Source organism: Balaenoptera acutorostrata, chromosome 15 (genome assembly GCF_949987535.1).
Source record: "Balaenoptera acutorostrata chromosome 15, mBalAcu1.1, whole genome shotgun sequence".
NCBI lineage: Eukaryota > Metazoa > Chordata > Mammalia > Artiodactyla > Balaenopteridae > Balaenoptera > Balaenoptera acutorostrata.
In genome coordinates, this window is record NC_080078.1 from 62,944,291 (window position 1) to 62,958,712 (window position 14,422).

General features: G+C 49.1%; 2 protein-coding genes across 4 annotated transcripts in view; one reads left to right on the forward strand and one right to left on the reverse strand.

Annotated features, from left to right (window-relative positions):
- The window catches only part of TTLL9 (tubulin tyrosine ligase like 9), a 68,281-nt gene extending 64,680 nt beyond the window's left edge, over positions 1 to 3,601 (forward strand). For all 3 annotated transcript variants that reach the window (XM_057529361.1, XM_028169328.2, XM_057529360.1), the window contains one exon: positions 3,464 to 3,601. In XM_057529361.1, the coding sequence (XP_057385344.1) occupies positions 3,464 to 3,540 (77 nt within the window). In that variant the 3' untranslated portion in view covers positions 3,541 to 3,601. The remainder of the gene's footprint in view (positions 1 to 3,463) is intronic.
- A 1,910-nt stretch (positions 3,602 to 5,511) lies between these two features.
- On the reverse strand, positions 5,512 to 12,621 carry PDRG1 (p53 and DNA damage regulated 1). Its single transcript, XM_007193303.2, has 5 exons — positions 12,450 to 12,621; positions 10,272 to 10,347; positions 9,115 to 9,189; positions 7,089 to 7,169; positions 5,512 to 6,463 (listed from the first exon to the last, which is right to left on the reverse strand). The coding sequence occupies exons 1-5, from the start codon at positions 12,534 to 12,536 to the stop codon at positions 6,381 to 6,383; spliced, it is 402 nt and encodes a 133-aa protein (XP_007193365.2). The 5' UTR covers positions 12,537 to 12,621; the 3' UTR covers positions 5,512 to 6,380.
- Positions 12,622 to 14,422: the final 1,801 nt, after the last annotated feature.

Genomic DNA, 14,422 nt, shown 5'->3' on the forward strand with positions numbered 1-14,422 from the left:
TCCAAACGTAACCATCTTTAACAATCTGGTGTATTTCCATCCAGTTTTTCAAAAATGCATATATTCATACTTTTTCTTTTACAAAATTGGCATTGGGCTGGGGCTTTGAGTCTAACTTTCCCACGTAGCGTTTTTCATCTCATTCAATAATAAGAGCCTCTCTTTTGGAAACGTTCTATGGCCAGGTCCAGACTAACTATTTTACATACGTTATCTCATTTAATTTTTAGGCAGCTTTTATTATTTTACAGATGAGGAAATGGCCTCCAGATGTTACATCATTTGCTGATGGTCTTGGTTATAAGTGGTGAGCGGGGACTTGAACCCCAGTCTGTCTGACTCCAAAACACGAATGCTTGGCTGCTAGTTCTTGTCCCGTAGCACAATTAAAACCAAAATTACCATAGGCTGTAAAACATCCCCAAATTTATGAAATCAATTTCATATAATAGAGCATTTGGCATGATTCCAGTTTTTCACTTTTATAAATAACCTTGTGAGAACATCCTCTCACATAAAGCTCAGCTGAAACTCTGGCTGTTTCATTAGGACAGATTGCTAGGAATAGAATTACTGGGTCAAAAGGATGGACTTATTACAGTCAAATTGCTTTCTTGGAAATATTACACAAATTTGCCAGTTCTGAATTTAAAACAACAACAAAAAACCTTTGCCAACTTCATAGGTAAAAATATTGACTTGTTTTCTGTGCATTCCATTGATTATGGGTGGGGTTTCAGATTTAAAATTTGCATTTCTTCTTTTGTAAGCTGTCCATACTCTATTTTTCAATGGGCTTACATTTTTCTAAATTTGCAAAGGCCTTGGATATTAATATATTGAGGATATTATCCCTCTGTCAAACTTACTGTAAACATTTTCCTGAGTTTGTCATTTTGCTTTTTAAATTTTGTTTGTGGCATTTTTTTTTTCTCTTTTTTGATGAAAAGAAATTTTAAGCATCTTTTAGAGTTTGGTATGATTTAGGATTGGGTTTGGCTGCAAACACTAACAAGCCAACTAATAGTTATACAGATAGGAACCGATTTATCTTGAGCCACAGGAAGTCATGGGGTAGGCTGTACACAACAGCTGCACAAGGACCCAGCTCTTTCCTCTTTCTGCTTTGCCACTCTCAGCATGTTGCCTTGATGCTCATGCTTGTTGCCTCATGGCTACAAAACGGCTGCTCCAACTCCAGACACCGTGTCCTTGTCTCAGGCAGGAAGAGACAGGAAGGCCCAAGGGCCAAAGCCTTTCTTTCAAGCTTTGACTCTTTATTCCAAAAGGGAAGCCCTCCCAGCAACCTCTGCTGACTTCTCACCCACTAGAACTGGGTCACATGGCACCTCAGCCGCAAGGAAGCCTGGGAAGTCAAGTAGTTTGCCTGAGGAAAGCAAAGGAGAGAAGGTTTGTGAATGGTTTTCCCACAGCAGACCCCTAGTGCCTGCCCATGGTGTTGTTAGAGGATGACTATACAATGCTTTCAAGTTGTGCAGACAATCACCTGGGAATCTTGTTAAAATGCAGTTACAATTCAGTAGGTCTGGAACAGCGGGCTAAGAGTCTGCATACCTAACAAGCTACTGTTGTGTAACAAACCCTCCTAAAACCTCGCAGCTTAAAACAACTATCTTATTTGCTTATGATTCTTCAGGTGTCGCCCAGGGTCTCTCACAGGGCTGCAGGCACCTAGCAGATTTGCTGAGATGTGATGGTCTAGGATAGCCTCATTCACATGTGTGGTGGTTGAGACTGACTGTCAACAGCCTCTCTTTCCAGGTGGCCACTCATCCTCCAGCAGCCCTGCCCCAGGTTCTTCACATGGTAGTCTCAGGGTTCCAAAAGGGCGAGAGAAGACGTAGTGAAGTCTTTTGAGGCCTAGGCTCAGAAATCCCACAATGTCATTCTGCCACAATCCATTAGCCAAAGCCAGTCCAGCCCAGTTTCAGGGGACAATGAGATAGACTCCACTTCTTGATGGGAGGAGCGGCACAGGCACTTTGCAGAGAGGTGCATATAGGACTGGGATGATCATTGCAGCCGCCTTTGCTAACAATCCACCTCAAATATCAATGCTGCTGGTTCCTGGACCCTGTTTGAGTAGCAAAGATTCAGAACAGTGGTTCTCCACCTTGGCTGAACATCGGAATCATGCGGGAGAATTAAAAAATACTGATGCCTGTTGGAGATAAATACCTTTGGACGTCAGTATTTTTCAAAGCTCCCAGATAAGTCTAAAGCACAGCTTAGGTTGAGAGCCAGTGCTTCAGAAGTCTCCATTTGAGTGTCTGGGTGGGTGGTTTTGAATACAGGAGGAGCTGGCTGGGGGTGGAAGAGTACTGATGAAATGAGTTAGGGATGTGTTGAGATCTGGTGAAAAGATAAACAGGTAACTCAGAGATGAGTCTAGAACTCCAAGAAGAGATTTGCACTGGACACAAAGGTTTGAGAATTATGAATGAGCCAATTATAGTTAAAGCTAAGGTTCCATGGAATTCACTTTGGAAAACCCTGGGGATGCATTTAGTGGACTCTCGGCTCAGTGAAGCCTTGATGGCTGGTGAGTGCCTAGGAGGCAGGGATGGGGCTCTGGAGTGCTGAGAAGATGGCAGACACGTCCAGGTCAGTAGTTATGCCCATGAGGATTGTCAGTCAGCCACCATTCGTGAGTGCCATCAGTGTGCCCGGCACAAGATCAAATGACCACGGAGTTGCCTCAAGGATCAGCTCTGAGCGCAAAAGGAAGGGAACACTGTGAACGTGCTCAGAGAGGGGAGGTCATGTCAGCCTCTCAGCATGGACTGCCTGGGACATTTTCATGAGTAGGGGCCACTTGCGGGGAAGAGCCATCTCTTAGATGAAAGTGCCTGACACATGGGGTTGGGTAAGGGAAGAAAGCTAACATTTAACCAATTAGGTACCAGGCACTGTGCCAGCTTTAAGTGCATTTTCAGAGCAAAGCCAGAAGGTAAGGCCATGTGGGGTAGTGGTTAAGAGCTGGGCCTCTGGAGCTTGATAGCCTGGGTTCAGCCCTCAGTCCTGCTTATTGTGTGATTTGGAGTAAACTACTTAACCTCTCCGAGCCTCCGTTTTCTCTTGTACACGTTATTCCCGTGAAAGCTCAACAAGTCAGTCCACATTCTGGACCTGAAGCAGTCCCTGGTCTGAGGTAAGCCCTCAGTGAATATTACCTTCTTTTGATGATCCTTACATTCACCCCATAAAGCAGGTATCCTGGTTTACAGATGAGAAAACAGATGCTCAAAGAGGTAAATGACCTGCCTAAGGACCATGACAGTCAGGAGGGGAGCCAGGATGCAAACCGTAGGCCATCCGTGGTTGCAGGGCTCCTGCTGTCCCCTCTTCCCGCAGGTAGTGGGAGCACAGGCCCCTCCACTCCCCCTAAATCCCCCTCTACTTGGGACAGCCCATCCCAGGCAACACTTCACTTCCCTTCCAGGCTGCGTCAATGATCGGAAAAAACAGCTGAGGCAGCTGTTCCGCTCCCTTCAAGGCCAGAAGAAAACTCCCAACTAATCCCCAGCGCAGAGGAGAGCGACCCGGGCAGGTGCCACACCAGTCCTCTCCCTGCTCCCAGTTTCCAGCACAGCAGCACCTCAGAGCACTCACCCCCCCTCCCTCCCCCTCCCTCCGGCCTGGCAGCTGCTTTGCTAGCCTGGCACCCCCACCCCACCCTGGGCATCTCTGCACCAGGAGAGAGCCAATGCCCAGGACTGGATAGACTTTAACCTTGACGGATCGGCTGGCTTGGCGGTCAGGCCCGAAGAGGACAAATGCAGCAAGTTCTGCTCCGCCAGAGATCACATCTAATAAAGGATCACAGTCCTCATTCGGGCTCCAGGCTTGGCTCAGGGGATGCTGTCAGCTGCAACCAAATCTTCCTGGCTTTGACCCTTTCATGTCTCTCAGTGGATCAGTGTTGAAAAGATCCTCCAGGAGCAAGGGTTCAGGGTTTATGGAACTTAAGCTGTGTTTGCAAAGCAAGCAGTTACTAGACTGTATTTACTGGGGGTCTGGGGAAGGACTGAGCCTTATATACATCTTGCCCTCCTTACAATACCCTGACTGCATGTCAGGGAACCCATGGACAAGGTAAGGATCAGGAAGGCAGATCCTACTTAGAGACAGTCTCTGCAAAGGTGCACTTATCGAAGTCAGATGGGTGACCTAGATGCCTCTCTGAGCCTTCCTGTTTGAGGTTGGGAGCTGAGCTTTTTAGACCAGAAAGCCTTGGGCTGGCAGGCAGAGATGGCTTGCCGAGTTGGGCACAAGTAAGAATGTCTGCATTTTCCACATTCCTACGCCTCCTCTAGGTTGAAGAGAAGTTGCAACAAGAGTGGGCTGGTGGCTAATTGCTCCAGGGCAACCTACCAAGGGACCCTAGTCAGCTCCCTCTATCAACCACTCTCCCCCCTTCAGGATAGTTCTTTTGGCTTCAAGAATCTGACTGTGGAGGGAAAGAAAGGGAAGGGGAGGGGTGAGGAGGGGAGGGGAGGGCTTTTGAAAGGAAAATACTGGGAACATCTAAGTGAATCAGCCAGCCTTGGGAAGGCCTGAAGCCAGGCCATTCTGGGCCTCCTGCCTCCAGAGTGTGGGGACTTCCCTCATCCCTGTGACTGGGGCAAGCCCAGACAACCCTAGGCATGGATTCCACGTCTTTCCAGGAGAAAGAATCTGATTGACTTTTCTTTGGCCTAGCATCCACCCTCAGCCAGACAGGCAGTGGCACTGTTCAGACAGACCAACCGTGAGCCAGGCAGTCATACCAGACAGTACGAACCAAAGTCATACAGACAGTATCAACCAAAGGGAACATGTCCTTCCCTTGCACCCTGTGCCCTACCATGCAGTTTCTATTCCAAAGGAACCACATAATTGTTTGCACACAAATTATGAGCTTATTAGACACCTGTCCTTGCTTCTCACTTTAATGTATCTTGGAGCTTGTTTCAAATCAGTGCTCAGAGCTTCTTCATTCTTGATTACAGCTGTATAGTATTCCACTATTTGGAGTTATCAATTTCTTTAATCTACTGTGGACATTTAGTTTCCAATTCCACCTCCCTACTTCTTAGGGCCATTATGGGGAAAACCCAGCAATTTCTACTAAGAAAACTCGAGAGGATGCAAAATCATAGGTCTGGGCCAAATTTGACTTATGTAAAGTGTTTTGTTGGCCAACACCCAAGTTGTAAAAAATTTTCTGAATTAGCAGTATTTAAAAAACAGAGGATTCAACCTAAAAATCTAAATTTCTAGATTATCTTGAAGAAAACACAGGATCTGGCCATGCCAGCTTGATTCCCCATTATAACTTGGTTGGAACCAAATGGAGTGCACTCTCCATCCTGCCATCTTCTGTTGTTACTGCCTATCTAATCCTGACATCATTTCAAGGAGGAACCACTGCCCCTTCATAGATGGTATCCTAAAGGAGTGGCATGCCCTCAATTAAGGACTGAATGAGGTGAAGACCAGAAGCTGCTATTCATTCATGTAGGTAACATTTATTGAGCCCTCGAGGCACACGAAAGACATCCCTCACGGCACGTCACATCAGGATCGCAGACCCTGAAGGCAGCCGGGAACTCCGAGCAGCACTGGCCCCGGTCCTGCTTTCAGAGCCGGTGGAGGCGCATCCTGCACCAGGGCAGCACCGTAAGACGCAGCCCCTCACCCACCTCTGGTGCAGGACTCTGCGCGGCCTTCCTGACTACAGAGCAGCTGCAGCAGGTTGATACGCAGCACCTACTCTGGGCTCCGTCCTGGGGGCAAGCAGGAAGATGGGCCCAAATGGAGGCAGTGCAGGGGGACTGTGTGTCTGCCTGTGGCAGACCACGAAGCACCAAGATTCTGTCCTTCATTCAGGACAGGAGCGTCCTCTGAGCCTCCTGCTTTATTCCAATTCCGTTACACACACTGCTTGAAAATGTGTCTCTCTCTTTCTGAGAGGAATGCTGGAATGAAGCTCCCACTCTTCCCCCTGCCCGGGGCCCATTTCAATAGCAGGCCATTGTTGAGAAGTGCCTGTTGCAGTCATTCTCACACCCCCACAAGCGCTGCCCCCTCTCACCTCCTGGTGGCTGCCAGGGCCTGTCAATGGGCCTTGTGTCCACCCAGCCCCAGTGGTCAGGCCCGGCAGATACTGGCAGGCTGAGGGTTCCCTCCTGCCGTCACACAATAGCCAAGTGCTACAGACAAAGAAGCTTCGTACAAGGGCTATGGCCAGATTCCTCACAACTGTCCCCTTGCAGAGTAGATCCTGTCCTTGCAGGTGTCAAGGCTGGAGAGTTCTAGGTCCTCCACGATCCCAGGGGGGATGCTGGTCTTAGGTCCCCCACTTTGGTTCTTAAATTTCATCCTTTCAAGATGACCTTGAGAGCTTTAAGCTCATCCTCGTTGAGGGGGTTCAGGTTAAAACCCTTCAGCTCTGGTTTGCCTAGGGAGAGAAGACAATTCATTAGCGAGTCGGGGCTCCTGCTGTCCAACCGACTGGCCCTGGAGTCAGGCCTGGGAAAGGGGCTTACACTGCATTCATGCTGCCAAACACTTGGCCTTGAGGTCTGACAGAAATGGACCTCAAATTCTGCAATGCACTGAACAATGCGCATCGACACCTGCTCCTGAGTCACCAGGAACCTGCAGAGTCATGACTGCTGTCTAGAAACCTCCAGATTTGCACCAGACTGTGACCAATCTGGAGTGGTTTGGTTTACCTAGAAATTCAGCTCTAACCTGGACCACCTGACTGAGGCCTTCTGACCCTTAGCCAGAGCTATCCCAGTCCCGACACCATGCCCTGGCATAAATGTGAGATATCCCAGGCCATTCCTGGTGCCTGAAAAGAACTTGTGACAGGAATAAGATCCCACAAACTTCCCGTCCATTCCATCTCTGAGCGGCTCGAGACAACCCTGCCCACTGCCCACAGCTTCAGTGCCACTCACCAGCTGCCCGGGTCACTGCCCACCTGGAGGGGCTTCCCACCCCTGCCTTCAAAGTCCGTGTTGATGGTTGTCTCCCCTCCTGGTTTCCAGCCCCACCCCCCACCCCCAGGCCAATACCTTGGGCCTCAAAGAGGTGATTGACCTTCACTTTAAGTTGTTTCCGGAGCCTCTCTATTTCTTTATCCAGATGTTCCTGATCTGAAAAAATGAGATGGGCAAACAAGATGAGGTTATACTATAGACAGATCTAAGGATGCCAGCCTCTCCCCAGCCCCCTTAAGAGCAAGGGGTCTTAGCATGTGGGAAGGAAAAGGGGACTTCGGAGACCAGCTGAGGAAGAAACTAAAGGCTAGAGAAGGGACATGACCCGCCCCGACCCCTGAGTGAGCCGAAAACAGGGCTGAGCACACCAGTCCCCCGACTCACAGTTCACCGAACTGTTTTCATTATGCAAGTACCCTGGCCAGTGGATGGGGAAGGCAACGCCAGGATTTTAGGTCACCCTCCCACAGTGAAATTATGGAAAATTCAAATGTAAGGACAAAAAGAAGAACCTAGACCCAGCCTACCCTAAGATGGATGGAAAACAGGTGGCTGAGGAATTTCACAAACCCACATTCATCAAGGTGAGGGGTTTTCACAAAGGCAGGATTGTGGTGACTGATACGCGAACAGTCAACGTTCGGCCTAATGCTCACGCTTAGCCTAATTCAGGGCTGTGAAGAGAAGGCTGTCTTACAAGACGGACTGCACCCAAAGGCAGATGCACGGTAAGTAGTGCAACTGCCTGCTGCCACCCAACCAACTCCACCAGCTCTGTTTTCATCCACTCGTGAGTGACATTCCTATCTTCCTCACAGGCTTTCACTCTTTCTGATGGGTAAAAGCCCTAACCAGCCGAGCCTTCTGGCCTAGGCAGTGGTTCCGGTTCTCACTGTAAATGAGGAACCACAGTCTCACACAAGCTTGTTTAGCCTGTGTCCATCCCTGAGAACCAGAGGTGATGATGTCACAGACCTTCTCTATGTCGGTGACAAGACCACACCTGTGGGCTAAGAGAGCTGAGGATCCTGAAACCAGGCAGGCGATGCCCCTGGAAGCTTAGTCTGAGCGGCCTCCAGCCTCCACCCAAGTGAAATGACGACTCTTAATTTTATAACCATGATATTAGTGTATGTTTTTCAACAAGACAGCTGCAAGCTTCTCCTCCAAGCTGACCTAGTTTCCTTTGCTAGAATTTCGGTTTCAACAGGGATAGAGATACCCTGTTTTCAGGGACAGAGGCAACCTTGTTGGTCCTCCTGGCCCACGTGTTTTCAGGGGTATGGAAGAGAAAACATGCATAACTTGCCCTTTTCCCAGCCAAGGACCCATTTGTAGCCTGACCTTTTGCCTTTATGATGCTCCTCCAAAGAGCCTCCAGGAACATAGTTGTGAGATTTGAGTAACATATGTTGTGCATACAGGCTGTGGCAGACCCTAGAGGTTCACTCTTCCCAAACGTCCATTTTCAACCCACCTGCTGTTGCAGGGGGTGTGAAAAATAAGAGCTCCTCTGCCAGGCTCCCTGGCAGCTATGTGTGGGCATGTGCCTTAAATCTAGCAAATGAGGTATCAGCAGAAGTCCCTGAGGCGGACGGTCTTATTTTCAAAATAGAAGGCAAGGCCATATATGGAGAAAACCCTCTGCCTTTTCTCCAGCCTGGCACTCAAACATGAGGCCTTCAACGATGACAAAATAACCATGAGAATATGTTAAGGTGACACTGCTGAACAGCTGTGCCAGTCCTGTACTGCCCATCTCTGGACAACTTTTACATGAGAAAAACAGAACTCTATTTCCTTAACCCTCAATTTGCTGGATTTCTGTTATTTGCAGTCCAACTCATTCCTCACTGATAAACAAGCACTGCGCTAGGCACGCGTCCTGTTTTATCTCAACTTCACAACAACTGTGCTACGTAGAAGTGTCCCCCTTTTAGAGATGAGGAAATAACTCAGTGGCAGAGCAGGGATTAACATGCACACAGCCGCCTCTCATCAAGCTGCTGCCCAAAGAAAGCCTGACTCTCGGTTCTGGGTTAAGACCAAGGCTGGGGGGTGCGAGGGCACCTGTTCCTGACCCCTGCCCAGGAGGCTTTACCTTTCTCAATCATTTCCTTCGTCTCACGGTGAGGCATCCTGATAAACATGTTCCCAAAGCAAACCATCACGTCTTCTGAAATGGCAAACAGTCATTCCTTCAACAAATATTTTTATGCCAGGCATTGTTTTAGATGCTGAGAACACAGCAGAACAGGACAAAGTTCCTGCCCTCACAGCTTATGTTATAGTGGAGGAGAGGGAATAAACAAAAAAGTAAAGATAATAAACAAAGATATGATTTGTCAGACCCTGAAGAATATCGTAGAGAAAACTAAAGCAGGGTAAGAGAGATGGAGAATGCCAAAGTAGGGGAGGAGTTTGTCATTTATACCAGGCAGTCTGGTATGGCCTCACTGATTATGTGCCATTTGGGCAGAGACCCCAAGAAAGTGAGGGTGTAAGCCCTGCAGACACCTGGGGAAAGAGCAAGCCAGGCAGAGGAACCAAGAACAGCAAAGATCAGTAATGTGCCGGGGCGTTAGGAACAGCAAGGACACCAGCGAGGGTGGAGCCGATGAGTAAGGGGGAGAGCAGAGGAGATGATGTGGGAGAGTTCAAGGAAGTCTGGATTCCATGGGGTCTTGCAGGACTCCAGGTTTTACTCTGGTGAGATGAGAAGAAACTGGAAGGTTTTAGGCTTCCCAGTGCACTTTAAACCCTTGGCCCCCAAGGCCCTTCATTATGGCCTGGCCTCTGCCCACCTCTTCAGCCTCATCACACACCCCTCCCCTGCTCCTTACTCTGTCACAACCACTTGGCCTCATCTAAAGAGCCACTATCCCCTTCTCCAAAACCTACCCCATGTCCAATTCCTTCTTCAGCTTTCTCACAATTTTCAAATTGTGAATTTTCAATTCACAATTTTCAAGTGCTGGGGGTTTTTATACCCCCCAGCATTTTCCCAGTGCCATCACTAATAAGCTGGCAGCTAACAACCTGTTACTGAGGAAGTATCATAGAGAAAACTAAAGCAGAGTAGCTGCTGAAACCCTGAGCCACAGTCTATGTCAGACCTGCAATACCGTCTCCCCCATCTCCACGGGCTGTGCTACATGCCTGTGGCCTCCTGCCCAGTCTCTATCAGGGACAAGTCAAAGGCCTTAGAAGGAAAACGGAACAGGCCTCCTGGGCTGCAGTGAGGAGGTCTAGGCTTACCAGAGAGGCTGAGATCCTTCTGCAGGGCCCTCAGGCCCTCCCGGTTCCGATTCCTTTTGGTATCCAGGTCCACAATCTGAAAAACACAGGGGAAGGAAGGAACTCAGCTACTTCTTACCCCAGCCTGTACTCCCAACAGACCAGGGCTATTAAAACCTAACAGAGACAAGGCATCATTCCTAGGTTAATTCCAATGTCCTGCCTAAAATGGACTGATGTGTGAAGGTATTTCTTCCCCCACTCAGCTTCCAGCTCCTTAAAAACAATGCTTTGTCCAGGTGTCTTCCCCCCAGAGTAGGTGCTGGGGAAATGTTTAATGACTAAATAGGTAATTTTTTTTTTTATTATCCACTGAAGCACCAGTTCTCAAGCTTTAGGGCATTTCAGAATCACTAGGAGAGTGCAAACCACTCCCTGGACAAGCTCCTCCAGTTGATTCTGACCTAGTATCATGAAAAACCCAACAATATTAGATCAGAACAGCAGAGGTGTTGGCACTGAGATGGTGGTAACAGCCCAACAGCTACAAAGGGAGTAAGCAGGCAGTACAGCATACTGCCTGACAGCACTGGCTCTGAAGACGAATACCCAGGTTTGAATCCTGCTGTCCACTATGAGCTATGTGATTTCACCTCTCTGAAAAACGGAGACAGGAATAGGACCCACTACATAGGTTACTGTTTTTAAAAATTTTTTGTTATTTATTTATTTGGAGTATAATTGCTTTATAATGCTGTGTTAGTTTCTGCTGTACGATGAAGTGAATCAGCTATTATGTATACATATATCCCCTCCCTCTTGGACCTCCCTCCCCAGTCCCTGATCCCACCCATCTAGGTCATCACAGAGCACCGAGCTGACCTCCCTGTGCTATACAGCAGGTTCCCACTAGCTATTTATTTTACACATGGTAGTGTATTTATGTCAAACCTAATCTCCCAATTCATCCCACCCTCCCCTTCACCCCCGTGTCCACACATCCATTCTCTACATCTGTGTCTCTATTCCTGCCCTGCAAATAGGTTCATCTGTACCATTTTTCTAGATTCCCCATATATGTGTTAATATACGGTATTTGTTTTTCTCTTTCTGACTTACTTCACCCAGTATGACAGACTCTAGGTCCATCCACATCTCTACAAATGACCCAATTTCATTCCTTTTTATGGCTGAGTAATATTCTATTGTATACATGGATATATATATGGATATATCTCACATCTTCTTTATCCAGTCATCTGTCGATAGACATATTTAGGTTGTTTCCATGTCCTGGCTATTGTAAATAGTGCTGCAATGAACACTGGGGTACATGTGACTTTCTGAATTATGGTTTTCTCAGGGTATATGCCCAGTAGCAGGACTGCTGGGTCATATGGTAGTTCTATTCTTAGTTTTTTTAAGGAACCTCCATACTGTTCTCCACAGTGGCTGTATCAGTTTACATTCCCACCAACAGTGCAAGAGGGTTCCCTTTTCTCCACACCCTCTCCAGCATTTATTTTTTGTGGATTTTTTGATGACTGCCATTCCAACTGGTGTGAGGTGATACCTCATTGTAGTTTTGATTTGCATTTCCCTAATAATTAGCGATGTTGAGCATCTTTTCCCACCTTGAACTCCCTTAAAACCCTTGGCATTTCCATTAGAACCAGACCCAAACTCCCTGTGCAGGTCTACATGGCCCTCCATGGCCAGGGCCCCACGCTCCTACCAAGTCCCCACTCCTGTGCAATCACTAGACCACTCAGGGCTCTTTCCTGTTCCTCTTCTCCACTCAGGGCCTGGACTGGGGCGGTGCAGCCCAGGTCGGTGAGGTGGCCCAAGAACTGCATTTTGAAAAAGGGGTTCAGGTCAACCAAACGCCCAAAGGGGTAATGGGTCGGATCCAGAAGGCAGGGCAAGAGGCAGAGAAAAGTTGGCGAGAGAGGAAAGGCCTGGCACAGACAACGTTCACTTAATATATGCTAAATAAAAGAGTGAAGCAAGGTGCCGTGCCACGCATTTAGCCCACGTGATCTCACAACCGCCCGGTCTGTCGTCACAGCCCTTGGCCCACAAGCCTAGGTCAACTCACGGCGAGCCCGAGCTGGAGTCAGTTCCGGACCACGCGCGTTACCCTAAGGCGCTCGCCGTCAGGCCAAACCCGGGCCCCAGCCCCGCGGACGGGCCTCCTACCTGCCGTTTGTCCGCCAGCACCTCCTCGGCGAGCTCCTCCACCTCCACGAGGTACCGAAGCACCCGCTCCGCCTCGGGCGACAGCATGGTGTTCACCTGCTCCGACTCGGCTCGGCCGCAATCCGTATGCCCCTCCGCTCTACCTCCGCTCCAGCTCGGTCCGCGCACGCGCCGATCTGACAGGGCTTCCGGCGCGCCTGCGCAATTGAAAGAAGAACGGTGGCGCGCAGGCTCCAATGCACGCGCGGCGGCCGGACGCGAGAGGCGGGGCCTAGCTTTGGGGGCGGGGCTGAAGCGCCCCCTGCAGGCCCAAACCTTTCAACCTCTTCCTTTCATACAGTTCTTGAGCCCCTCCTGTGTGCCAGGCAGTTTTAGGGGCTGAGGGTGCAGCAGTGAACAAAACAAAGTCCCTGCCCTCGTGCAACTTCATCTAGCGGGAAACATCGACAATTAATGACAAAACAAATAATTATATACTATGGCAGGCAGTGATAGTGCTTTGGAGAAATCAAATCATTCTTCCCCTCCCTGCCTGAGGAACACCAAGGAGGCCCATGTGGCAGTGTGACTTATATTAACCTCTGACACCTTCAGGTTCCAGTTTATAAAATGAGAGTGAATAAAAATCCCCCTCATTGTCTTTCCTCAGAGTTGGAAGGAGGCAGGAATCTTTTTAAATTCAGTTTGACCCCCACGTTCGTTGAGCCCCTGTGTTAGGCCCAATGTCCGGAATAGATGACCTAGACCCAAGGAAGGGGCTGGAAAACTATGGGCAGTGAGCGATGAAGTGCCAGCTCAGAAGAAAGTTGTGTAAGTGCTGGAAAGTGAATTGGTGTGGGCTGTAGGATCTGGGAAGACCTCCAAGACGAGGCAGGCAGGTGGAAACTGGCGGCCCTTCAGAACCAGAGGGTTCCCTAGAGATCTTCAAGCCCAATACCTCATTGTACAGCTGCAAAAACCAAGGCTGAGAGAGTGGCGAGGACTTTAAAAAGTCAAGAGCAGACCCAGTACTAGAGCTCTGACCTCTTGTTTCCCTGAGTCCAGCTTTTATTTCTCTCCTTTTGGCCACTGTAACCAAGCCCTTTCACACCCCTTGCCTTACTTGAATTTCACAGCAACCTTTGTGTGGATGGGTTATTACACACTTCACAGTTGCAGACTGAGGCCAGGAAAAGGGCAATGCCCTGTCACACAGCAAGCCAGACCGCAGCTGTCTCTGGACCCTGAAAAAAGGCCCTCCCCTAAATCGTGGCCCCAGAAGTCGCAGTAGCAGGCCGTCTTTGCCTGGCCATTGGCTTCCTTCGACTGCCAGAGGGAGAGCTAGTTTTCCCTGCAGCCACCTGTCATGGGGAAAGAAGGAGATTCATTAAGGATTCCTCATTGAGGGTGAATTTGTCGCCAAACCCAGGATGTTTTGTGTAAACACCTTCTGGTTCAGAAACGCAGACGCAGGCCCTGTGAAGGAAGGGGGAACATTTGCCAAAGGAGAAACAGGCCTCACCAGGCATCTGTGGGGCCTGGACCCCAGGACTGGGTCTCCTCCATCTTGGGGCTCAAAGAGGGCTGGACCAGGCTGACCCCTGACCCCTGATCCCTGACAGATGGGCCCGGGTGGGGAAGGGTTGAGGAAGTCTCCCAAATTGGCAGCTTCTTGGCTGTGACTGGCCCTCAGAGGGCACCCCTGGCCACTTGCAATGTTGGGGAGGGAGGTCATATCTAAGACTTTGGGACAGTCAGACCTGGAAAGGCTCCTGTTTCAGAATCACTTATGTTTCAGAACCATCTATTTCACAAATATTTATTGACTGCCCTGGCCCTGTTATAGGGATTTCACCGTGAGCAAAACCAGACATGGTCCTTGCCCTCAGAAACTTTCAGTCTGGTGGGAGAGACAGACAATAAACACGTGAACAAGCAACTATATCATATGTCAGGTGGTGGGTGATAAGTGCTATGGAGCACATTGCAGGGCA

Coding starts and splice junctions, on each gene's coding strand:
- PDRG1 (XM_007193303.2), bottom strand. CDS start 12,536: ATGCTGTCGCCCGAGGCGGAGCGGGTGCTTCGGTACCTCGTGGAGGTG. Junction 9,190..10,271: donor GAAGGATCTCAGCCTCTCTG/GTAAGCCTAGAC, acceptor TTGCCATTTCAG/AAGACGTGATGGTTTGCTTT. Junction 7,170..9,114: donor GAAGGAAATGATTGAGAAAG/GTAAAGCCTCCT, acceptor TCATTTTTTCAG/ATCAGGAACATCTGGATAAA.